General features: G+C 33.2%; 1 protein-coding gene across 2 annotated transcripts in view; it reads left to right on the forward strand.

The window, feature by feature from the left end:
* The window catches only part of LOC141550402 (transmembrane protein 180-like), a 50,417-nt gene extending 25,147 nt beyond the window's left edge, over positions 1-25,270 (forward strand). For both annotated transcript variants that reach the window (XM_074281022.1, XM_074281023.1), the window contains exons 5-8: positions 1,438-1,592; positions 4,893-4,976; positions 7,323-7,466; positions 22,516-25,270. In XM_074281022.1, the coding sequence (XP_074137123.1) occupies positions 1,438-1,592; positions 4,893-4,976; positions 7,323-7,466; positions 22,516-22,657 (525 nt within the window). In that variant the 3' untranslated portion in view covers positions 22,658-25,270. The remainder of the gene's footprint in view (positions 1-1,437; positions 1,593-4,892; positions 4,977-7,322; positions 7,467-22,515) is intronic.
* The last annotated feature ends 938 nt before the right edge of the window (positions 25,271-26,208 follow it).

The raw sequence follows: 26,208 nt of genomic DNA on the forward strand, positions 1-26,208 counted from the left end.
TTGAAATCATGAAGTAATTCTTATATCCCATTTAAATTTTGGAAGTTATATTTCTCACATTTATAAAAGTACCTTGTACATAGTAGGAACTTAGCAATTATTAAATGACATATTTGGAAACTAGGCAGGTTATCAGAATTGGGCCATGAAATATACCCTTCAGTTTTCATATATAGATTGTGACTTTAGATTTGGGTTAGTTAGACCATGAATATTACCATTACCCCTTCCTTTTTTTTCTTTTTTTTTCTTTTTTTTTTTTTTTTTTTTAAGCAGAGGCTTCTTTTACATGATAATTTTCATTTTTACATAAAAATAAAATTATAGGGTACCATTTTCATAGGAATAAAACAATAAATCTTGTTATTAATTGCTGGATATGATCATTCTTTGATGGATGTTTTTGAGGTTGGCTGTGTATATATGTATATATTGGCAACACTGATGGGATACAAAGAGCCTGAATTGTATTCTCAGAAAACCTTTTAAGTACTGGCTCTGCCACTTTTATGACTTTGGGCAAATCACTTAATTAACTCTTGATCTGTTTTTAAAAAATCAGGGAAGTCATACTTTCACCTCCTACTTCACACTTGGGAGAGATGAAGTGTCTAAAATACTTTACCTAACATAAGCTACATAAATGTGCATTTTATTATAACTATGAACAGCAGCTATTTCAGCTTGTGTGCTAATAGATATATTGAGATGCCATTATTGCTCAGAAAATTCTCACCTGGGAAAAATATTTTCAAAACTATGAAGCAGCATGTAAGTGAGAATCATTGCATGTGGGCAATAATTTAAGATTAATATTAGTTATTAATTTATTTTTATGATCCATTTGCTATTATATAAGTTTAATTATGTTGATAGTTAATGACAGTTAAATGAGAATTATTACTTCACGATCACTATACACTTCAACAACAGTACTGTATGAAGATGTATTCTGATGGAAGTGGATATCTTCAACATAAAGAAGATCCAACTCACTTCCAGCTGATCAATGATGGACAGAAACAACTACACCCAGAGAAGGAACACTGGGAATTGAATGTAAAGTGTTAGCACTACTGTCTATCTACCCAGGTTACTTATACCTTCGGAATCCAATACTTAACGTGCAACAAGAAAATTGGATTTACACACATATATTGTATCTAGGTTATACTGTAACACATGTAAAATGTGTGGGATTGCCTGTCATCTAGGGGAAGGAGTAGAGGGAGGGAGGGGAAATTTTGGAAAAATGAATACAAGGGATAATGTTGTAAAAAAAAATTACTCATGCATATATATTACTGTCAAAAATTTTTTTTATAATTATAAAATAAAAAAAAAATTAAAAAAAAAGAATTATTACTTCACTTAACCATAAATAAGAATTATGAGTCTGTTTTTTCCTAACCCAGTGTCATTTTCTTTCTGTTTTAGTTTCTCGTGCTCATCAGCCACTCCTGGCTCAAGAAGTTTGGTTACTATAAGGTCATTTTATTTTCCTTTTATGTAGAAGTAGCAGCTGCGACTGTGATGTTTGTCTTGGGACAGGAACACTATTATATTTTGGCTTTTTATCTCACAACTAATATGTAAGTACAATGTCCCTGATCCTGAATATTTGCCAATTTAGAAGGGAAAAATTTTGAAAATTGCATTAGCTCTTTTTGTTCATCTTTTCCAAAGTAAAAAAGTTTTTTGACTGAAGTCCTTCTATATTTTTCTATTGAAGTTTATTTTTAGAGCAACAAGAGGCTGCTGATTTGTGCAAAGATAGGATATATATTGGATTATAAAGCTCCTTTTGCTTTTCATTGCTAAATGTATGCGGTGGGGTTCTGAATGTGATATTGAAATAAATTAATTCCTTATACTTTCTTTCTTTACCTTTCTTCCTTTTTTCCCCCATAAATTCTATCCTTAGAATTTTTATACTGCTGCTTTGGACCCATGATACCACTAGCACTCTTTCAAATTAATTCATGATGAAATGTTATTAACATTTTTTCTTTCATTTTAATGTAAGGCCAAATATATTTAAAATAACATTTTTACAGCAACCAAAAGCACTAAATATTTAGGATCATAGTACATAAACTAATAAAATAACCTTAGTCTCTTAGCTTTATTAGATTTGGGGAGGAAGTAATTGAGTTTGTAAAAAGATAGAAAAAATAAGTAGAAAAAAATTTAAAAGAAACAAGTAGAGGGGCAGCTAGGTGGCACAGTGTATAGAGCACAACTCTGAAGTCAGGAGGATCTGAATTCAAATGTGATCGCAAACACCTAACACTTCCTAGCTGTGTGACCCTGGGCAAGTCACTTAACCCCAGTTGCCTCAGCAAAACAACCACAACAACAACAAAAAAAAAAAAAAAAAGAAAGAAAGAAAGAAAGAAAGAAAGAAAAAAGAAAGAAAAAGAAAGTAGAGCTTTGCCATATGAGTACAAAGCTTCTTTTGAGTTAGTTTTCATGTTTCCTTAAATCTGAAGAGAAACAGTAACTAAAAGTAACTTCAAATCATTGTAAATCATAAACACAGATCTCAAGAGCCTTTAGATGTGCTTGCAAGTATTCATTATTTGTAGTTCAAATAAAGGACCAACTTAAGATCCTGAAAGAATCAAAAAAATTTTCCCACTACCCAGACACAAATGTCTTTTTAGAAGAAGTTCTCCATATGCTGAGCTATAATTATTTGACATTACAAATTTTTAATAGTAAGAATATCACAATATTTTTGTTGTAAAAAGAAACCTAGAAGGGATGATGGGAATTGATTTCTGATGATGAGATTTGGGTAGATTCCTCTCAAATCTATAAAAATTAAGGATTATTTTTGTTAAAAATAATTTATAAAGATTTTTAGAATTTAAAGCAATATGAATTTTTAGAAATTTATTATGCTTTAAACTCAGACTATTTTCTTTTTTAAGTTTACTTATCATTATTGGTTCTATTTTCCCCTATTTGTTCTTTATCTGTGTTATTCATTATGCCATGAGAAAAGTTTCACATGTGTTTCAGTGGTATATTCTATTAATTAGAGCTTATATCAGCATTGTGAGCCATATTTAATGAGCTGGTAATGAATCTTGGGGTATCTTAGGAAGACAAAAAAGTAGTTCAGTTGTGTTTTACTTTTATCCAAAAGGAAAATAATTGTTTAGTATTTCTTACCAATTGTTTTCATATTTTCAAAAATATGAAAGAAGAGAAATGCAAATTAAAAAAATTTTGAGATTCTGTCTCACAACCATCAGAGTGGCAAGGATGACAAAAAATGGAAAATGATAGATATTAGAGAGCTCACGTAGGCACATTGATGCACTATTGGTGGACCTGTGGATAAAAATAGCCATTCTGAAAAGCAGTTTGCATTATCCATAAAAAGTTATTTACAGTACATGCCTTTGATCCAATGTTAAACTTCAAAGATCAGTGAAATAGGAAATGGTCTTACTTGTAATATATTATGTGTATGTATTCATATAGATGTATATATACTTACATATACACATTTATATGTGTATATGCACATCTTTATATGTACACATGTCATCTCTTTTTACGATAGCAAAAAAAAATAGAAACAAGGGGATTCCCATTAATTGATGAATAACTGAATTAAATTATGATTTTTGAATATGATAGAATCTTATGCAATAGGAAACATATTATGTAATAACATCAATATTATTTTTTAAAATTAAAGCTTTTTCATTTTTAAAACATTTATATGAATAATTTTCAACATTTATCCTTGAAAACTTTGTATTCCAATTTTTTCCCTTCCCTCCCAGCTCCTCCTCTAAATGGCAAGTAATCCAATATATGTTAAACATATGCAGTTCTTCTATACATATTTCCACAATTATCATGCTGCACAAGAAAAATCAGGTCAAAAAGGAAAAAAATAAGAAAGAAAAGAAAATTCAAGCAAACAACAAAAAAGTGAAAATACTATGTTTTGATCTATATTCAGTTCCCCCAGTCCTCTCTCTGGGTGTAGATGGCTCTCTTCATCATAAGATCATTGGAAGTGGCCTAAGACACTTCATTGTTGAAAAGAGCCAAGTCCATCAGAATTGATCATTGTATAATCTTCTTGTTGCTGTGTACAATGATCTCCTGGTTTTGCTCACTTCACTTAGCATCAGTTCATGTAAGTCTCTCCAGACCTTTCTGAAATCATCGTGTTGGTCATTTCTTATAGAATAGTAATATTACATAACATTTATATACTATAACTTATTCTCCAACTGATGGGCACCTACTCAGGTTCCAGTTTTTTGCCACTACAAAAAGAGCTGCCACAAACTTTTGCACATGTGGGTCTCTTTCCCTCATTTATGATTTCTTTAAGATACAGGCCTAGCAGAAATACTGTATTATAAATGTGGGATGTTGCCTGTACTTCCAGTTAAGGTCTTTTAGTTTTACTTAATTGTCTTACTTTGTTATAAGATACTTCTGGAATGAGGATGATCTGGAAATGCTTGTAATATTAAAATAAATCATCAATAAAACTTAAAAAAATAATCCATCTAATACCAGCTGCCCACCTACGAGACTGCAGGAATATCAGTACAGAACTCTCTGGATATGTATTTCAGTTTTGTGTCTGCCTGAGTCAACAACTCCTGATAACCACATCTGTGTCTGATTTTTGTGGTCTGAGCGATCTCCTCTAGTTCCTTCTTGCAAATTGGCTCTGGAGTCTTCTATTCATAAGATAGAAAAATATTAGCCCACTCCTCCTGGTGTATGCCTTCTACAATTTCTTTTTCTTTTAAATCAGATACTGACATTTACTTGATTTGTTTCTAAAAATAAATAAATAAAATATGATTCTAATAAGCATTTTCATGGGTATATTTTCTTTTTTCTAGGGTAGTAGTTCAAGCCTCATTTAGTTTGTTTAATCTTCCTCTGGCTGACATCATTGATGCAGATGTACTGAAATTCAAACGGAAGTAAGTTTCTTTTAAACAAAGACTGCAAAAGTCAACAGTGTAGACCAAGACTATAAAATTTATTGCATTTCAGTTATGTTTTCATTTGCAAATACACTTCAGTCATAGATTTTGAAGAGAGCTCAGGAGCCATTTATTCCAGCTTTCAACTGACAGGTTAGGATGCTAGAGCTGATGATAGAAATGTAATTGTTTATTTGAAGACACAGTGTCTTTGAGGAAGACCATAAAGTGGCCATTTTTTAAAAGGTTTCTATTACTCTTAAAAGTTGTCGTTTTAAGAGAGCCTATAAGACCAGTATACAAAGCAAATGTTAACATTGGTAGTTTTCTCCCCTTTCCTAAGTGATTTTACAATTTTAGAGGCAGTATAGCAAATTATTGCTCATATTAAGAAGTCTCTGTTGTACTATACTAAAAAAAATTAAAGGACAGATTTTTATCTTTCTGTTGCACCAAAAACCAAAAGGGGAGAAATGTTAGCTGACATTTATATATCAACTTTTATATATGTATACCAAGTTTTGTACATTTAATCTAATGTGTTGTTATTAGCCTCATTTTATAAACAAGGAAACTAGAGTTCAGAGAGATTATGATTAGCTTAAGGATCACACAACTTGTAAATATCTGAGACAGAATTTACACTCAGGTTTTCCTGATTCCTAAGTCCAAACAGAGATAGATGTCATTAGTGGTACAGTTAGATGGTTTTGCTTAGCTGTTTGGGCAGAATGTACTTTGTAATGTGTCAATAAAAATGTTCTTAAAAACAAAAATGCCTTCCCCAGAAAATAAATTTAAAAAAAGATTTACTTTTCAAAAACTTTTGAAATCATTTACCAACTGTTACGTGTCTGACACAAAACTCAAATTATTCTTCCTGTAAAAGAAGAGATTGAACTTTTGCTCTATGACACCTCAAGAACAAAATTCAAAGTCCATGGTTGTTGCTGTTAATTGCCTCCTAGACATTTTAGAAATTATGAGAAAAAAATTTTTTTGACCTGTAGCAAAGAAGTTGTCTACCACTCAGACTTGCTTTAAAAGTCCAGCTGATGTCCATATCCAGAAAAGCAGTTAATTGTGTCTGAATACACATTGAAGTATACTTTTTTTAAAAAGCTTTTTATTTTCAGAACACATGCTTATTTAGTTTTCAGCATTCACCCTTGCAAATACTTGTGCTCCAAATTGTTTTTCCTCCCTCCCTCCCTTCTCCACACTCTCCTTTAGTCAACAATATTTTTATTTAAGCTTTATTTTTTCTTAAGATTTCTTTTGTTTGGGATGTGAGGGGGTTGGAGATCTATGTTTTTTTTTTTCTTTTCTTCCTACAATATAATCTTTATGCTCATTGGGGAAGGGTAGGGAAAGAAGGAATAAATAATTTGGAACTCAAAGTTTTAAAAACAAATGTAAAAAAATTGTAACTGGAAAAATATATATACATGCTAAAAAAAAAAAAAAAAGGATTTCTGAGAGCTATACACTGACTTAGAAAACCACAAATTAAAATATCTATATTGTAAAGTTCTGATTCCCTTATATTTCTAGTGTGTTGTTTCAGATTAAAGAGACATATGTGAGTTTGAGACACAGACTCTGTATATTTTCATTTGAACTCTTTTTGCCAAGGAAAGAAGCCATACTCACCACTCAATTGATCAAAGCTGTTTATTGGCAAAGATACTCAAAGAACATGTAAACTTATCCTTATAATTCCTGATTACACTGAATTAGTTTTGTGATTGCTTCACAAGGGTTATAGCTCTGGGTCTTGTTGCAGCTCTCTGTAATGGTTTAACTTTGATCAGTTTACAGCTGAGTCTGTAATTTTATTATTTTTTTTGTTGTTACTATGGTTTCATAAATAATTCAAACCTTATATTTCAGTGTGTTAATTGTCATTATGTAAGATGTTCTTTAATTTATTAATTTGTTAAATTTATTAAAAAGAATGTGATAACCAGGTAACAGAATTTTCTCCTAGTCCATGCTTAGCAGAAGCTGGCCTATGTCCCCATGGCTTCATGCTCCACATCCCGAGGCATAAAGATATTAAGATCAAGCTAAATAACCATTTGTAATTCTTTTCATTGAACCATCAGATTTATCAATACCTCAGACTTATCCAAACTTGTTTTTGTCATTAATATTTATTTGCTTAAGAATCAGTTCATTTGGTTACTGTATATAAGTAACTATTCATCCTTTTGGTTAACTCATCTGATTTTATTCATTTGTTTTTAAAGAATATTTCCATTTCAGGTTCCATAAATCAGTGAATAGATGTCTGCACTGGATGAATATGAAATAGTTTTATTTTGATCTTATCCATTACAGATCACCCCTTTCCTCAATGGTTTTTGGGACCAACGCTTTGTTTACCAAACCTGCCCAGTCTTTAGCTCCTATGGTTATAATCACTGTGTTAAACCATTTTGGGTATGAGCAGCTAAACAAGAAGTCCATACAGATTGATCCCAGGTAAAGTACTTAAAATTATGGGGGGAAAAACTGTGAAAAAGTTGTGTGTATTTATGTTCAATTAAACATTTATGGAATTCAGTGTGGTTTGGTGAATAGAGTCACAGGCATTGTTTAAGGCATTGGTAGAATTTCCTCACCTGAGAGTTATTTCACAAATAAAATCACAGGTCCAAGAAAAGAAAAATGACAAATGTTGGAAGGGTATGTGGTAAAATTGAGACACTAATACACTGTTGGTGGAGTTGTGAACTGATTCAATCATTATATAAAGTAATTTGAAACTATACTCATATTTATGGCAGCTCTTTTTTGGTGGAAAGGAATTGGAAATTGAAGTGATGCCCATTAGTAGTTGGGGAATGACTGAACAATTTGTGGTGTATGATTGTGATTGAATGCTATTGTTATTATAAGAAATGATGAGTCAGAAGCTCTCAGAAAAACCTGGAAAAACTTATATGAACTGATATTGGGTAAAGCAGATGAACGTTGTACACAATAACAACAATGTTGTAAGATGATCAACTGTGAATTACTTAGCTATTCTCAGAAGTATAATTCAAGAAAGCTGAAGGACTTAATGAAAAATGTTGCTCATCCCCAAAGAACTGATGGAATCTGAATACAGATTTAAATTAACTTTATTTTTCTTGGGTTTTCATTTTAGCCTATGCTTTCTTTTATAACATGACTAATATAGAAACATGCTTTGCATGATTACACATGTATAACCTATATCAAATTGTTTGGAATTCAATTTTAAAGATAAATATTGAAAATTGCTTTTACATTATATTGGGAGAAAATAAAATACCAAATTAAAAAAATAATAAAATAAAAAATAGAAATAATATTCCTCATAACAATTTTAAAAATAAATAAAATCACGTGTCCATGATTTTCTCCCTTTCTCTTCTCTTCAGAAAACCGCACAACATATACAAGGCATTGTGCTATATGCTGAAAATGCAAAGGTAAAAAGAGAGAAGGAATTTCATGAATCAGGGAAGTAAAGGGACTTTGGTGCCCTGGCTCCACTGTCAATCTCCATGTGTGTGGTTTGAGAGTAAGAGAGGGCAGTGGGGAAAGGTATACTTCCCCATATGAAAAACAGGAAAAATTATTTAGTAATTACTTTTACATGGGGAAAATTGGTTAGGAATCTTGTAACATTGAAGAATCCAAATGATGGAACAGAGTTATGGTGACTAAGAATATGTATCATCAGAGGCATAGGAAGCTAATAAAATTCTGCCTTTGCATTAGAGCACCTTCATGAATTTATGCATCTAAAAAGTATTTATTAAGTACCTACTATATTCCAGACATAATGCTAGGTATTACAAAGGTAAAAAATGATAGCCCTTGCTTTCAAATAACTTACATTCTTTTGGTGGAAAACAACATGTATCCAAAAGAACAAACAAATCATACAATGTAAATATAAAGAAATTTATTGGGAAGGTACTAGCCATGGGAATCAGGATAGGTTTCCTGTAGGAAATGACAACTGAGCTGATCCTTGAAGAAAGCCTAGGGATTATGTGAAGTAGAAATGATGAGGGAGTGCATTCTCTATATAGTAAATTCCATAAATAGTAAATATTTGCCTTTAATTGACTATATAAAGTCCAGGAGATTGGAGATGGTATACCATGTAAAAGAAATAGCAAGTCAGTCAGAATAGTGCATGAAGAAATACAGCGTTCAGCAAGTCTGGAAAGGTTTGCTGGAGCCAGATTCTGAAAAAGTTTAAAAAAAAGCCCAATTAGAATTTTGTATTTTTTTTTTAATGATAGAGGTAAGAGGGAGCAACTAGAACTTCTTGAGCAGGAGAGTGACAAGTCAAATTAATACGTTAGGAGTATCAGTTTCGTAGCTATGTGTAGGACAGATTGGAAGAGACCAGTTGGGAGGCTATTATAGTTGTCCATGTGAAAAGTGATAAGAGCCTGAACAGGGGTTTCATTGAAAGTAGAAATATTAAAGACCTATTTGTTTGTGCTTCAAGAAGAGATATGTTAACAAATTAACAAACTATACAACTATTTTAGAGATCTATTAATTCAGGTGTGTTGTTGAGTAAATATGTGCTAAGACTAAGGTGACAGAGGTTTGCCTCAGGACAATAAAATCTAGAGAGCAGTGACAGGCTTGTTATTCCTTAAGCAGGTTAGAAACAACTGAACTCAGCAGGTAATCAGCAAGGATAAAAAGTTAATATAGGAACCTATCAAATAGTATCATTCTCTACTCCAATCTTCCAACTTTACTCCCTTTCTTGATGCTGCCTCAGGGCATCTTAGGCTCTCCTGTACCATAAACAGTTGAATTCATTTTTAAAAATTTATTTCAGGAATTTTTTTCCTGCTTCTCATCCTTGGTGTGTGTGGTTTTGTTTTGTTTTGTTTTGTTTTGTTTTGTTTTTCGGGGTGGGGGGGTAGGTAGGAGTGGGGTTGAGAGGTGAATACCAGAATTGCTAGTTATCTTGCTTGGACATTTAGTGCTCTGGAGTAATTTAACATTTGATTTATCAATGGCTTGGATGGATAATGTATTTCCGAAAATGATCCAGCATGATGTCCATAAAGTGCTTTAAAATCCTCCATGGTAAAATTACTTAGCAAAATATATAAATAGCTCATAGCATCCTTGCATGTGCTTTTATTGTTTTGCCCCTTATAATTTATACAACTTGGGAGTATTGTTCTTTACTGGCCTGTTTTTAAGAGCCATAACTAACCATATAAATTGTATTTCTGACACCATTAGGGTGGACAGATTTTTGTGATTATATGACAAACATTTGTTCCAAATTTGGTGATTTCAACTTCTTAGTGTTAATTGGATTTGGCTTCATGTTGCCCCCATATAATGCATAGTAGTCCATTGTGGTTCTTCCTATCAAGTTACTGAGCAAGAAAAGCAGAGTTTAATTTCTCTCCATTTTACCAGTGAAAATCAAGTCCTTAATTCAGGGGTCAGCAAGGCCTGCCATGGCCTGTGTGACTGTAAAGGCCCAGTGGACTAAGAATGACTGTAAAAACTGTTTTTAGCTCATTGAACCATAGAAAAAGAGAGTAGCATTTTAAATGGTGTTTTAAAAAAAAAAACACATTCTTAGTTTGTGGGTTGTTTAAAACCAGATAGTAAGCTGAATTTTGTTATGGGCCAAATTTGCTGTCCCCTGCTTTGCTTCAGTTATTGTATAGTGTAGTTGTTTTCATATCTATATCCTACTAAAAATCACATTGAAAATTCCATTTTATCTCTTTCTGTACTGAAAGACTGCTAACTAATTTAATTATATGATAAATTGAAAAAGCCTAGGGTTTTGTCCTTTTGTCTAGCAAACTTTTTGTGATTAGCAAGTACTGTTGAAATATAGATGCTAAATATCACAGTAATTTAAGGAAGTGATATCATTTTAGGTATATGAAATATACCCTATTTCTCTCCCCTCCCCCCCACGCAATTGGGGTTAATGACTTGCCTAGGGTCACACAGCTAGGAAGTGTTAAGTGTCTGAGGTCAAATTTGAACTGAGGTCCCCCTGACGTCAGGGCTGATGCTGTATCCACTGCCTCACCTAGCTGCCCCTGTGAAATAAACACTAATATAGAACACTGGAACTCAATACATATTGTTATTCTAGCCCAATTCATATTCCTTTTTTGATATATGTTGGAATTGGGGAAGGAAATTGAGAAAAGTGTCACAAATTAATATTTGTTGAATGCAGTAGAATATATTCAATGGCTATGCAGTCTAAATAAAATAGAAAGCATTCATCAGGGAATAAACATTTATATTTGTTTTAGCATATTCTCAAACAAAGATCATGAATGGTATTTGATTTGCTTTTTCTCTTTTATCTGAGTATTTCATAGTTTAAAAAAAAAACTCTGCAAAATTATACTTGTAAGAATAGTTTAGAAAGTGATTTCTCTCCAAATGACAAAATAAATAATATTGTATTGAACTTTATCCAGGAAATGCTGTAGGGTAAATGGCCTAATGTAATTGAAAATAACCTCAAGGCTTAGTTTCTATGAAATGAAAGAGTTCTTGGTGTTTAATTTTATATAACTAATCATTAAAATCAGTTTTAAGAACGGTTCATTGAAAACAAGTGATATCCATATAGATTTGTTACAGCAACAGCCTCTATAATAACTGGAGAACACTGTTGTTTGTTTAATGGCTTCTGTTTCTTATTAAGGTGTAATTCACTGTTTTATTCAGTAGTAAAGATCAGGTTACCCACATGTAAAATGTATGGTATTGCCTGTCGTCGGGGGAAGGGAATAGAGGGAGGGGGGGTAATTTGGAAAAATGAATACAAGGGATAATATTATAAAATATATATATATATATAATAAAAAAAAAAAGAATTTAGAGAAATAAAATTTCCCTTAAGCACTGCTTTGAAAAAAAAAAAAAAAAAAAAAAAAAAAGATCAGGTTACCTAAAGGAAAAAAAAAAAAGACTCTTGTGTATTATACTTGGCTACAGTGGATTTCATTCTTTTACTGTGTAGTTTATTGAATTGTATTTGTGAATTATATTTTTTTATTTGTTCTACTTAATTTTTTTCATATCCTTCTTAACCTCTGAGAGGGATGTGAAAAAAATCTCTTAACCTCTGCAATATAATAGTATTCCCTCTTTTAGTGAACAAATGTGTATGTAGCAGATAATCATGCCCAACTCTGGAATCAGATTTCTCAAGTTCACTGTCAAGCAACAAATAATAGCTTTAGCCCCCTGGAGTATTCAAATACTCCTTGAGTACAACTGGTGAGTTGTAGGCCAGGCAAGAACCATAAATTGAAATAGCAAAATATTTAATTAGAACAAAATAGCAAAGGAAATAACTGGAGGAAAGCCTGCTGCCCCCCTTTTACAAATGAATACAGTTTTCCACATACTCACAAATTGTTGGGAAAAGAAAGCTCCTCAGAAAGCTCATGTTGTGAGGTCGGAAGAGGCTTCAGTGCTATGTGCTTTACCTCATGACTAGGATAGCCTCCTCTGCCTAACTTCTCACTGCTCTGTGCCTCGGAATGCCCTGTGCCCTCCTGCTGCTTAATTCTGCAGCCATCATCTTTGGATGCTCCATCTCTTCTGCTGCACCCAAACTGTCCAGAGTACTACCACTCTGTGCCTCCTAATTTATTTGTTTATTGTTCCTCTACCACCCCACTTGCATGTAGAGAAACGGCTTCTAGCTTCTTTGTCTATATCATCCAGGCTAAATTCTAGTCCATCCTCTGCTCTTCATGGCTGCTGCTTTGGAGAATTGTCTGTGTTCTCTTAAAAACTTTGAGTGGGGCTTATTCATCTTTTTTTTTTCCCTGTCCTGGACTCATTTGGCAGGCTGGTGAACCTATGAGCCCCTTCTCAGAATAATCTTTTAAAATGCATAAAATAAAATACGTAGGATTATAAAGAAAAACAGTTATATTGAATTATCAAAATATATTGTTTTTATATACTGATTGTTCAATCTGATCCAGAAAGGATTTTATTCCCACTTTGCCTTATGCTCTGTTGGGATGAGTAATAGCCGGACAATAGATAAAAGTAAAATGTGTATGTCTTGGGAATAGGCAACACATTTTTACCTCTGTCTTTAACCTGCTTCATAGGGAGAGCTAACTGGAGAACAAAGGGTCAGACAGAGTATAAGACTCTTTTTCCTTGTTGTGCTCAATGAAAGGTTCCCAGCTTTTACTCCCAGTCGAGGTAGAGCAAGTAAAATCTCCTCTCTGACTCAAGGAGTAGATATTATTAGAATCATGATGAAAATCAGTACTTTCACTGCTGTTGGAAAAGATATGTAAGACTACTCATTAAAGATGTATTCACAATCCCAATAAACTAGGTGTTTTTTTTTGGTTTATTTATTAAAAACAAATACAAAATATAAAAAGAAAAAAACATTGCTATGTGCACAGCAGAACATGAGAGGATTAAAAATATGATACTAATTTCCATTTCAAAAAAGCCTTTAAAATAAATACTACACATTGTATTCAGAACCATCAATCTTTCTTTGCTTCCCTCTAGGTTTTCTTTTTTCATCCTATATAGCGGTGAGAAGTCAGGCAGAAGAGGCTTTCCTAGTCATGAAGCAAAGCACATAGCACTGAAGCCCCTTCCAACCTCTGCTGTGCACTTTTTACTTTATTCGTTTTTTTCTCCCTTTTCCCCCCTGATTTCTCCCATGAAGGCTCCAATTAAGCATAAATGTGTGTGTGTGTGTGTGTGTGTGTGTGTGTGTGTGTGTGTGTGTGTGTATATATGTGTGTGTGTGTGTGTGTGTACATATATACATACATATCTCTAATCACAAATATGCATACACATATACATTCATATACATCTATGTAAGACTGTATGCTTGTTTGTCCTCTGTTTCTCTGAAGGTGCCTAACTTTATCCTTCATAAGCCCAAGTCTTTCCATATTTTTCTAAATCTACCAAACTCATAATTTCTTACACCAGAGAAATATTCCAACCTTATACTATCTAGTTATTTCAAATAGTCTAAAACAAAATTAATATGCCTGACATACAATGTAGTTTCCCTATTTTTCCTCTTTTGATTAATTCTATTTTAAATTTAATTTTGTCTGAGATTAATTATTTAACTACCCTTGCTTTTTTTCCTCTAGCAAATCTTACTCTTGATTATTGTTTGTGTGTACCTCTTATTTCCTATCCATGCTGACTCCTATGCTTTACTTCTCTTGCTTTGCTATTACTTAACTTACCCCTAACACCTCTCCCTTCCTTATCCTCTCCCCACCCCTTTTTCTCTCTCTTTTTATACCTTTCCCATTTATCTACACATCTTTTATATCCCCAGTCCTATTCTCTCCCCCTTTTATTTCTTTATAAATTTAGAAGACTTTTTATACTATATATTGTTCCTTCTTTAAATTGTTCCTTCTCAATGTGAGCAGGATTTCAGCCCTCTTCTCCCTAATTCCTCTATCAGTTCTTAGTCTTGTACTTCATTTGTACAATATAACTATTCTGTTTACCTTTTCATTCAGGTTTTGCTTTTTAGAATCATCATTTTCAGCTCTACTCCAATCTTAGTTTCAAACTCCCCAATTATCATAAACAGTTTGTCCTTATTGAGTCCCTTGAAATTTGTCTTTGATATTTACTTTATATTTCTCTTGGATCTTATATGTCACATTTTCTGTTAAGTTCAAATATTTTTGCAACAAAATCCAGAAAGTCTGGCAATTCATTGAATATCTTTTTTTCCCCCCCTCTTCTATATATGACATTCCAAGATCTGTCATCTTTTAAGGTAGCCATTTAAAAAAAAATAATCGTAGCTTTCAGGTAGTCCAGTTGTTATGTTTTCTTTTCTTGTACTGCTCTCCAGATCACTTGTTTTTCTTATGAAATGTTACACACTCTCTTGTATTTTGTTTTATTATTTCTTGGTCTATTATAACTTCATTGGCTTTACCTTGTCCTTATCCCCATAGTAACTTTCTACAATTGAGTTCTTTTCTCCTTTGCTTATTCATTTAAAAAAAATTATATATATATAAACAGATTGTTGGTGTCATGCTGCAAAAGAAAACAGAAAAAAAATAAAACAAGAAAATTAAAGTTAAAAAGTATACTTCAGTCTGCATTCAGAATGCATAAGTTCTTTCTCTGCAGGAAAATAGTACTTTTCATCATAGATCCTTTATCTTGGATCATTTTCTTGATCAGAGTAGTTAAGTCTTTAAACTTAGTCATCCTTACAATATTGTTGGGTGACAAGAATTTATTAAGAGCTTACTATATGGCAGGCACTGTACTAAGTGTTAGGGATGCAATTATAACCAAAAAAAAGTCAGTACTCAAGGAACTTTTACATTATAATGGGCGGAAGGGAAGACGTATATATCCATGCCAACTGTATGGAGATAGTCAGAAGCACTGCTGGTTAAGATTTCAAATGTACTTAGCTCTATTTCTAAAATGGAGACTCTGAATGGAACTCAGTATGTATTGGGAGAAAGGGCCAGCATGACAGAGACATTACTTCTTTGAAAGTGATAACCTGTTTTTGCACTGAAAATCACTTAAGGTTACAGGGTTGTTAGCCATAGGTGAAGGTGGTTGTTGCTGAGAATTTCTTATTAAAGAAGTGAGAAGTACAGTGAATAATTCTGGGGAAAAGCGAAGTTTTGCTTGGTCTTAAGAAATGCATATTTTATTCAAAACATTCCTGAAACTGATAAATTAGGATGGTTATGAGGGTTTTGGTAGGAATTGAGACTTAATACAGTATGTTCCAGAGCTAAAATCCATAACACTATTACTAATGAATCAGAAGCATGATGAGAGAGAGAATGAAGGTAGATTTTATGAAAAAATAGAGCATCATGAAAAAATAAGGGAAGAAGATAATGTGATGATTAGGAGATATTGTGAAATTGTAAAGCTAAGCAGGATTAAAGAATGCATTTCTACCCAAGGATTAAACAGATATGGTTTGGAGGGAGATTTAGGGTATTATGATAGAATCAAGAGGTAGGTTTTCTGAAAACTAAGAAGAAAATGGGTCAATACAATCATTCCCATGCCAGCAGGAACAAGGGAAAAAGAGAAGAGAAAATAACTTTTTTAAAACTATGAAGGCCTCGCCTTTGAATAAGAGGTGAAATAAAAATAAAGACCTCTGAAAAGAAAGGTAACTCTTTCTGACTACATCAAGTAATTCATTAAAGTTGTAGGAAAATATCTATTCTATAGGGAGACTGAAGTTGAATTGCTTGGAGATTTCAGTAATAATAACATAAGCCTGAGAAGATTGGATCATATATGACAATGGTAGCTATCAAATTGCCCTATTCATTCAAGTACCCACCTCTTTTCTTGCTCTTGAATTCAGATCTAATGACTCATTCTCCTTTTGCATTGCTGACCTTGTGTTCAGTAGGGCCTTTTCCTCTGCAGATTGTCACAGGTGTTCCAATGCTCTGTTATCATGGGGAAAAAAAGAGGAAAAGGCAAACCTATTCTTAGAGATTAAAAAGTTTACTGAGAGGACAAGTGGCAGCTGGAGTCCAATTTCTGGGTATTCCAGTAACTGGAATTTGCTAATAAGCAGAGAATGACAACAAATAATGGGCTTCTTGCTACTAACTAAATATTCAGACAATGCATAAAGGTGCCCCCAAACAGAAACTATAATTTTTTTTTACATCTCTTGCAATTGTATGATTCACATCTCATAGTCATGTATTTGAAGTTTTCTCTTTTATTTAAAGAACATTTCTTTTCATTTATGGATTTGAGACATCATTTAATGATTAATAATAACTACTTTGGTTTCCATCAGCCTTTGGTATATTTGGCTTTGGAGAAAATGCTCTTATAATGAGTGTATCTATCTACTCTTATGAGAACATATAAAAGTATGAAAGTAGATTCATGCTGATAAGCAACTCTAGTAAGAGCCTTCAGAGAGAGCTTGTGCTCCTTACACTTGAAATTTATAATTAGCTGCCTTCAGTCATTATTTCCCTACTACTTATAACTGTCTTGAAATGAGTGAATCCATTCCTTCCTGTAATCAAAGACAGGTCTGATAGGAGATAAGTCTGTGATTCTAAGTTAAAAGTTCAGAATTGGAGTGGCAGTGCCATTCTGGGTCAGAGCCTAGATCAAATTGACCCTCCGGATTTCTCTGTGTGTCTGTCTGATTCTCCCTCCTTTTCCTTCTGTATATCTGTTCTGTGTGTCCTTTGTCTGGCTGTCCCTCATCACCTCAGGCATCACCAGCCCTTCTAGGACCAAAAAGTTGTTAACAGCTTTGGGACTAGCATAAAGCTGAAAAATGATTTAGAAATGACTGAGAAATGGATAGTTTTCTGATGGTACCAAGGCCTTTGTGTTGGAGTGACAGAATGAAGAATCCTAGTCAGTGACCAGCCATGTCAAAAGAAAATGAGGTATTCATGCACCAGCACCTTTGAGAATCATACTTATAATTCAGTGTGGATCATCCTAACTGTGGCTTCAGAAGGAGGAAGAAATTGCAGGGATTTCAGTAATGGCCATGGCTTTAGAATATATTCCTAATTATGGAATAACTAGGACAAGCTACTGTCAGGATACTCTCCAGAAGTAATATGAAAACCAAATTACATGAATTACTCCCTTTCCAGTCCAAATATTATTCTATATTTTGCCTTTGAACCAATGCAAAAAAAGTATTCTATCACAACTGGCTGAATTCCTGGGTTTTAATTCTATACATTATATTTTTGTCATCTCGGTTAACTCATGAGAACCTTTGACATATTCAGTAGATTCAGGTTTATTTTATTTTTAATATAATTTATCATTCATTCTTAATAGTAAGGTTTTCACTTCTTATCCACAATTCTGTATATAAAGTGTTTTATCCTGCCTCAATCTCCGATGTTGTTACATAATAATATAATATAATGAAAGAAATGACTAACAATTAATAATTTGGGGAGATCCATTATTTCCCTCCTTTTCTAAAGTCATATTTTTAAAAAGTAAAAAGGTTAGTCTTTTTTTTAAAATTATAGCTTCTTATTTACAAAACATATGCATGGGTAATTTTTTCAACATTGACCCTTGCAATCTTCTGTTCCAAATTTTCTCCTCCTTCCCCCCTCCCTCCCCAGATGGAGGAAGTCCAATACATGTTAAATATGTTAAAATATATGTTAAATCCAATATATGTATACATATTTATACAGTTATCTTGCTGCACAAGAAAAATCGGATCTAGAAAGAAAAAAAGAAAAATCTGAGAATGAAAACAAAAATGCAAGCAAACAATAACAGAAAGTGGAAATGCTATGTTGTGATCCTCACTCATTTCTCATAGTCCTATCTCTGAGTGTAGAGGACTCTCTTCATTACAGGACAATTGGAACTGGTTTGAATAATCTCATTGTTGAAGAGAGCCATATCTATATCAGAGTTGATCATTGTATTATCTTGTTGTTGCTATGTACAATGATCTCCTGGTCCTGCTCACTTCATTCAGCATCAGTTTATGTAGGTCTCTCCAGGCCTCTCTGAAATCATCCTGCTGGTCATTTCTTACAAAAAAAAATAATATTTCATAGCATTCATATACCACAATTTGCCCAGCCATTCTCCAATTGATGGGCATCCATTCATTTTCTAGTTTCAAACTACTACAAAAAAGGGCTGCCACAAACATTTTTGCACATACAGGCCCCTTTCCCTGTTTTAAGACCTCTTTGTATATAAGCCTAGTAGTAACACTGCTGGATCAAATAGTATGCACAGTTTGATAGTCCTTTGAGCATAGTTCCAAATAACTCTCCAGAATGGCTGGATGTATTCACAATTCCACCAACAATGTATCAAGTGTCCCAGTTTTCCTACATCCCCTCCAACATTTGTCATTATCTTTTCAAAAGGTTAGTCTTTGAAGGACATTACTGATGAGATGAGAGAGATGAAACTCTCCACAATCTTGATTAGATCCCACTAGCCTAATAGCAATTTTATCTAAGGTAAGGAAGCCTGCTATGTTCTACTCAAGCTTGGGTAGGCAAATCTTTTTGTCTAGATAGCCCAAGTCTGGGATTTCTCTGAATAAGGGTGACATATCACCCTCAGCCCCTTATTTTAATATAGCCCATTTCCCAGAGTTATCCAGTCAGAGTTGATTGCCACCCCTTAAGAACACCTACTCTTTGAAGGATATATAAACTGTGAGCCCATCATCATGATTGCCTTTGATCTAAGAGAGATGGCCAAATGACCATCCTTTTATGAATAATGTGCTGGCCTATTAATAAAATGATCAAATTTTCCAGAAACTATGTCTCTCAAATATTTAAAATTAGTACAATATTTACTTTTATAGTTTTCATACCCTTAGAATTTTCATCTCATGATCAATTAGATAACTTTCTTTTTTTTTTTTAAGGAATTATTTTAAAACGTCGAACTCAGCTGGGTGTGTGGTGGCTCAGTGCTTCTGGAGAGGCTAAGGCTTGTGGCTTGCTTGTGCTTAGTAATTCTGAACTGCAGAAAGACTAAAGGCCACTTAGTTATACACATTACATGTAGCACAAATAAAGTGAGCCCAAAAGGAAATGGGAGACTATGAAACTACCTGAACTGGGGCACATTTACCTGTATTATCATTGGGATTAGGCCCAAGGGGCTGCTACACTTAGTGTTTACTAAGAATGGCTCCTGGGGATTATCATCTCTCTTAATAAATGTGTGACTCAGAACCCTCAGCCTCTTTGTGCTAGCTTAAGTCAGAGTGGTTTTACAAACCCTCAATAATTTATATCTCCTTCCTTCTAGATTGCCCCTTCTTAAATCTCTTTACATCAACTAAGTAGATTTTTTTTTTCTCAGCTGCTGAGCTGTAGCAAAATCACCTGATTCAAATTTACTTTTTATCTTCCCCACATGTCCTTTGATGGAAAGTTAATTATTAATTAATTAAAATTAACAATGCAGTCAACAAAAGGATGCCTGTTATTTATAAATTAAATAATCAATTTATAAATAAATTAGATGTGGCTCTTTTATATATTCTCTATTTAAATTAAAATTGTGGGTACTTTATTTCTTTTTAAAATATAAACTTAATATATATATATAAACTTAATTATTAGCAAACATATCAAGTGAAGAATATATATATATATACATACATATATATATATTATTTTTTTTTTTGGAACCCTTAGCATCTAACAAAATAGAACCAATCATCCTAATAGACAACAAAGACTATGCTTGTTCTCTGTCCTTTTATAGAATATAATCTCATTGCCAGTAGGAACCATTTTATTCTTTATACTTGTATCTTCAGAATTTTAACACAGAGCCTAGCACATAGTAGTTGTTTAATAAATTAATTGATTCTAAGTTCACATGAAGTTCTGTCTTTTGCTTTGCTTTCTTTTATCTAGAATTGTAATATTATACTCTCCTTAGTGGAAAGAAAATTAATTGTCACTTTCTATTTAATTAATCAACAAGCATTTATTAAGTGCTTAATACCAGTCAGGCTCTGTGTTTAGAAGAGTTAAGAAAAACTAAAAATACTTTCAAGGAGTTTACATTGTGACTAATGAAAAATGAACATGAATGGGAAAAGACTCTTGTAGAAAGTGACACCAGAGTTAAATCCTGAAAGAAGCCAGGGTTTCCAAAAAGCAGGGGGTAGAGAGCAGCTAAGAGGCCCACTGGATAGAGCACTGATCTTAGAGTCAGGAGGAACCAAATTCAAATGTTATCTCAGAAATTTAGTGCCTGTGTGAACCTGGGTGCCTTCAAAAAGGGGGGGGGAGAGAGAGAAGATCATTCTAATAAACATCAGAGACAGCCAGTCCAAAAATGCAGAATTGAGAAATGAAACATTGAGAATGAGGAACAAGTAGGCTAGTTTAGATGGTCTATATGGAGGAAGGGCCAGATTGTGATGCACTTTAAATATCAAACAGACAAATATATATATATATATATTCCCACCTCACCCCCTCAGGCAACTGGGGTCAAATGACTTGCCCAGAGTCACATAGCTAGGAAGTATTAAGTGTCTGAGGCCAGATTTGAATTCAACTCCTCCTGACTTCAGGGCTGGTACTCTATCTACTGTGTTACCTAGCTGCCCCCAACAAATTTATATTTGACCCTAAAAGTAGGAAGGGGCTCCTGGAATTTTTTGAGGACAAGGGGAATATGTAAAATGGTCAGACCCATATTTTAGGACAATCATTTTTATAGCTGTGTTGAGGATGGATGGTGGTGGGGACAGACTTGAAGATCAATTAAGAGGCTATTGCAATAGTCCAAGCAAGGAGTGGTAACTGTGTGAGTAAAAAAAAACAGACTTAACTTGAGATATTGTCAAGATAGAAATGACAATATTTTGTAATTAATTAGCTAAATAAGAGAGATTGAGGAGCTGAAGATGTGGTCATAAACCTGAATGAAAGAAGGGTGATGTCTTCAACAAAAGGGAATTTTGGGAGAAAAATTTTTGGAGTTCTTTGTGGGACATGATGAATTTGACATGCTTATGATAAATAAAGATAGGTAAATAAACAATAGGCGGTGATAAATAATCAATAGACAGATATAATTGGGTCTTTCTGAAGAGAAACTAGAATTACATACAAATAGGTATAGAAGTATTCAGTGTGCAGATGATAACCCAACCCATAAGAATTAATGACATTACCAAATGAAGTAATAGAGAAAAAAAGAGGGCCTAGGATAGCCTTGGGATGTACCCATTAGTGAAGAACCAGTAAAAGATTCTGAAGAGTCAGGAAAAGCCAAGAAGTGAGTTTTCAGGAAAAAAAAAATTATCAGCAATACCACATGCTTCAGAGAGGAAAAGAAAGATAAGAATTAAGAAAAGACCACTAGCTTTGGCAAATAGCGTTTTATTGGTAACTCTGGAGGGAGAAGTTTCAATTGAAGATGAGATTGAAAGCCAGATTTTGAAGAGAGAGCAGGGAGAGGAAATGGAAGCATCAAGTAATACCACTTTTCCAAGTCATTTAACTGAGAAGGGGAGGAAAAATGTAAGAGAGTCAGTTGCAGGCATGGTAGGAGTTACATCTCTCTATTTCTCTCTAATTAGGTCTATGTTTTGTGAAATTAAATTTAGAAAAGCACCTTTAAACACTGCTAGGTCATAATCACATGTATAAAACATTGTTAGTTGACCCACATTTACTTCTAACAGATTAAATTGGTGAAAAGTAAAGAATAGTATTATGAGAAAAGCTAAGTGTCAGATCTTAGTTCAAGTTTCAATTTTACCATTAACTGACAATATACATTTAGGAAAAGTCAGTCTCAGAACTTGGTTTTCTCATTAGTACAGTACAGATAATCCAGATCATCTCTAAACTTTCTTTCAGCTTTAATAATCTGTGATTTTATAATTTTCTGAAAAGCACTAAAACCATAAGAAAAATTGTTACTGTAATAGAAAACTAACTGTGTTCTATCTTTTCTCTAGTTTATTAACAGGTCTTCATGATGCAATGTTCTCCTTGATTTGTCTGGTTCCCCTGTGCATCGCAATAATCCAGATTCTAGCTTGGACTCCCTTCTCTATCAGAAGTAGTCATGACTCAAACTGGGCAGTCACCTTTCAATAAGATCATATTCTGTCTTAAGATTAAAATGTGGTTTAAGGTTTTTGTATTTTTAATTAAGATGTTTTTCAACCAAAAATCTGCCTTCTCTTCCTTTCCTCTCCTCCCCTTTGAGAAAGAAATGAAAAACAAACTCCCTGTAACTTTTATATTTTTTATATTGAATTTATACTATGCCAAAAGGGAAAATTCCTCATTATCATCTCTTATCTGTTAAAAAATAACTTCAAGAGTTCCCTTGCCTTTTCTGACTATGAGACTAAACATAGTTTGTTATTAAATAATGATGTGCCTCTGGTGCATGTAGATTATCATTTATAATTCTCAGAATGTATATTCTCAGTACCGCCTAAAACTCTAGGCATTGGAATTGCCACATGAATTGGTTAAATGAATTCTCTGTGGGTTGGTGGGAAGCTCTAGAGTATACGTGCCTATATACATTATTTTCAGTTACTCTGACACTATACTGTTCTGAGCTGATTTTTAGAAATCGATTTGTCCTTTAAGATGGAGGGATACCTCTGTATACATTTGGATTAGCTGCAAAACATTACTGTACCATAATGAACAGGTTTCTTAGGTTGGTGGACCTTTGAAAGTTTAGGGATAAATGGTAAAAGGATTTGAACAGACAATTTTCAAATAAAAGCCATTTATACACATATGAAAAAAATACAACTCTGAGGTACCACTTCATACCACTCAGGATTGGCTAAAATGACAGGAAAAGATAATGATGAATGTTAGAGGGAAAACTATGACACTTTGTTGGTGGAGTTGTGAGGTGATTAAACCATTCTGAAGAGCAATTTGGAACCATGCCCAAAGAGCAACCAAATTGTGTGTCACTATTGGGTCTGTATCCCAAAGAGATCATAAAAAAGGGAAAAGGACTCACATGTGCAAAATTGTAGCAACCCATTTTGTAGTGGGCAAGGAATTAGAAATTAAGTAGATTCCCATATATTGGGGAATGGCTGAATAAGTTATGGTATATGAATGTTATGGAATATTATTGTTCTGTAAGAAATGAGCAGGTTGCTTTCAGAAAAACCTAGACTTATATGAACTGATGGTGACTGAAGTGAGCAGAACCAAGAGAACACTGTACACAGTAATAGCAAGATTATGTGATGACCAGTACTGAGGGACCTGGCTCTTCTCAACAGTGCAATTCGAGGCAATTCCAATAGGTTTGGGATGGAAAATGCCATCTGCATCCAGAGAGAGAACTATGGAAAATGAATGTGGATTGAGGCATAGTATTTTCACCTTTTTTTGCTTGTTTTTGCCTTTTCTTTCTCATTTTTTTTTGGTCAGTTTTTTCTTGTGCAATATAACAAATATAGAAATATGTTTAAAAGGATTGGGCATGTTTTACCTATATCAGGTTACTTGCTGCCTTGGGAAGGGAGAATATAAGGAGAGATAAAAATTTGGAAGCCTTACAAAAATGAATGTTGGAAACTACATATATTTGGAAAAATAAAATACTATTGGGAGGGGGGAAAGAAAGTTTAGGAATTGGAATGATGGGATTAATGTGCTTCTCAGGTTTGAGTATGGCCCATCAATGTCTAAGAGTTGAAGTGAAAGATGGTGTGCACAAACAAGGGTACTGCTGTTCTCTTTAGTTTGTTGAATTTGCCTTTAAATCGAGATCTGAAATCAGCTAGATTTATTTCTATGAGCCCTTCGGGCCCATAAGCATGACATAAAATAGAGATAATTAAGTTCACTTTCTTCCAAATGGACCCCTGACCTCCATTTACTTAATTGAAATTATCTGGTTTTTAAAAATTTAACCCATCTTATTTAGTATGTAGTTTTTAGATAAGTCATCTGGGGTATTTCTATTATGGCTGAAGTCATGGACCTGCTATTGATAGTCCCTTTTCCCCTTATGTTGATGCTTTAGACTTTGAATGAAGATTTTATTAAAGCAGTCTCACTAGTGGCCCTTTTGTGTATGTTTTTACGTGAATGTAAATGAAATTTGCTTTATGTTTTTTACAAAAAAACTTTTAAGGTTATTTTGAGGAGAAGCACATTATAAACTATTAATAATAATTACATGAATGTGAATTATTATCATTAGTTGAAAAATATTGAACCCAGAAGAATAAACTTAATGAATTTGGGTTACTGTACAATCAATCAAATGAGGGTTACATTAACCTTATCATTTCTTAAGAAGTCTTTTCAGAGAGAGTGCCTTACACTTAAATGACTTGGTTGACACTACTAGGCAGACACAGCTTTGTTTTATTCCTGGCACACTCAGGAAATATGAAACAATTCCAGCTCTCTGAATATTTTATGTGTTATAATATTGTACATAGAGATTAGAAAATTAGAAAAATCCTTTTGGTGAGAAATTTCTCAAGATTCTTATATTGTGTTTTTATGTAATAGGGAATTATGTACCTACTGTCTTGCCAGTACTATGTTTAAAAAGAAGTAAATTAATTTCTGTTTCATGAAAATTAACATTATTTGAAAAGATTGTTCTGAATTAAGAAAGCATGACTAATATTTGACATATAAAATGGCACTTTTTAAAGATTAATTCTTTTTTGTGATGTTTAGTAATAAATCTAACATATTTCAGTATTTTTCATGTGGCTTCTTTGGTATTCTTTTGTCTTCTTTTCCTGATGTCTTTTATTATTTTATTAAAGGAAATGTTGTAGCAGGACACACTTTTCCCCCAATCCTCACATATATTTGAACATCTGATAGTTAGTTACTAACCAGTGTACTATTTTATTATATTACTAGTTTATTATAATATACTATTATATTACAATACTAATTTATTAACTTATATCATTTTGCATAATAAGCTGTTACAAAGCAAAGATCCTGATTATATATAAGCTTCCCATACAAAATTTCCATTAGAAGGTCCTCACTCTTGAATAAGGGGTAATCTGATCTATGACCATTAATCTCATTGGTTATGTGCCATTTTGATAAGTATTGCCTCATTAAAAAAATAGGCATTTGTAAAAACTGTGCCCATCAGAAACATTGCCATCTCTATAATAGCATGCAAATGATTAGTTCCTTGTTTTTCTGTTGGCAAATTCTCATTTTAATAGATGCCAATACTCGAATTTGAGAGAAGGTGGAAATATTTTTATTCGTATTTTTCATTCCTAGAACTTTTTCCTTTGATAATATTTCATTTTGACAATCCTTCAGGATTTTCATAAATGTCTGGTCTTGAACTACTTTGTTTTTCTAATGTGGATGGCTAGGCCAATTTCTTTTTATTTGGCCATGAATCATATAGAAGACCATTAGTTTTCAAGGACTTGTCTTATAGAGGAAAATCCTTACATTGTAAGAAAGATAGAACAGGTAAGGCATGGAAAAAGAAAAGAGCAGTAGTTAAAGCAATAATGTTCAAGGATTAAGAAGCCCATTTTGAAGCACATAGGGAGTTTAAAGTAGAAAGACAATTCAGGCCTTGCAGATAAATTTGGCCAGTTATTCAAGCTGATAATAGTAAACTTTTTTCTTATTCAAAGCATTTGCAGAATTCT

The sequence above is a fragment of the Sminthopsis crassicaudata genome, chromosome 1, assembly GCF_048593235.1.
Source record: "Sminthopsis crassicaudata isolate SCR6 chromosome 1, ASM4859323v1, whole genome shotgun sequence".
Lineage (NCBI taxonomy): Eukaryota > Metazoa > Chordata > Mammalia > Dasyuromorphia > Dasyuridae > Sminthopsis > Sminthopsis crassicaudata.